Consider the following 213-nt stretch of genomic DNA (forward strand, 5'->3'; position numbering starts at 1 on the left):
CGGAGCCTCCGCAGCCACCCCCCGGCAAGCTGAAGAAAACGGCGTTCAAGCTGTTCGGGGGCAAGAGGAGCATCTGCACCCTGCCCAGCTTCTTCGGGGGCAGGGGCAAGGGCCAGGGCAAAAAGGGGCTCAGCAAATGCAAGACCCACGACGGGCTCAGCAGTGCAGCATATGACAAGGGCGGTGGGACACAGCTGGACAGCCCCTTGGAGG

The 213-nt window shown here is 64.3% G+C and overlaps 1 protein-coding gene across 1 annotated transcript in view; it reads left to right on the forward strand.

The window, feature by feature from the left end:
• Positions 1-5: 5 nt before the first annotated feature.
• The window catches only part of AMER1 (APC membrane recruitment protein 1), a gene marked incomplete at both ends in the record, with an annotated part of 2,314 nt that continues 2,106 nt past the window's right edge, over positions 6-213 (forward strand). The window contains one exon of the mRNA XM_009075527.1: positions 6-203. Coding sequence (XP_009073775.1) covers positions 6-203 — 198 coding nt within the window. The remainder of the gene's footprint in view (positions 204-213) is intronic.

This window comes from Acanthisitta chloris, unplaced genomic scaffold (assembly GCF_000695815.1).
Source record: "Acanthisitta chloris isolate BGI_N310 unplaced genomic scaffold, ASM69581v1 scaffold40885, whole genome shotgun sequence".
NCBI classification, from domain to species: Eukaryota; Metazoa; Chordata; class Aves; order Passeriformes; family Acanthisittidae; genus Acanthisitta; species Acanthisitta chloris.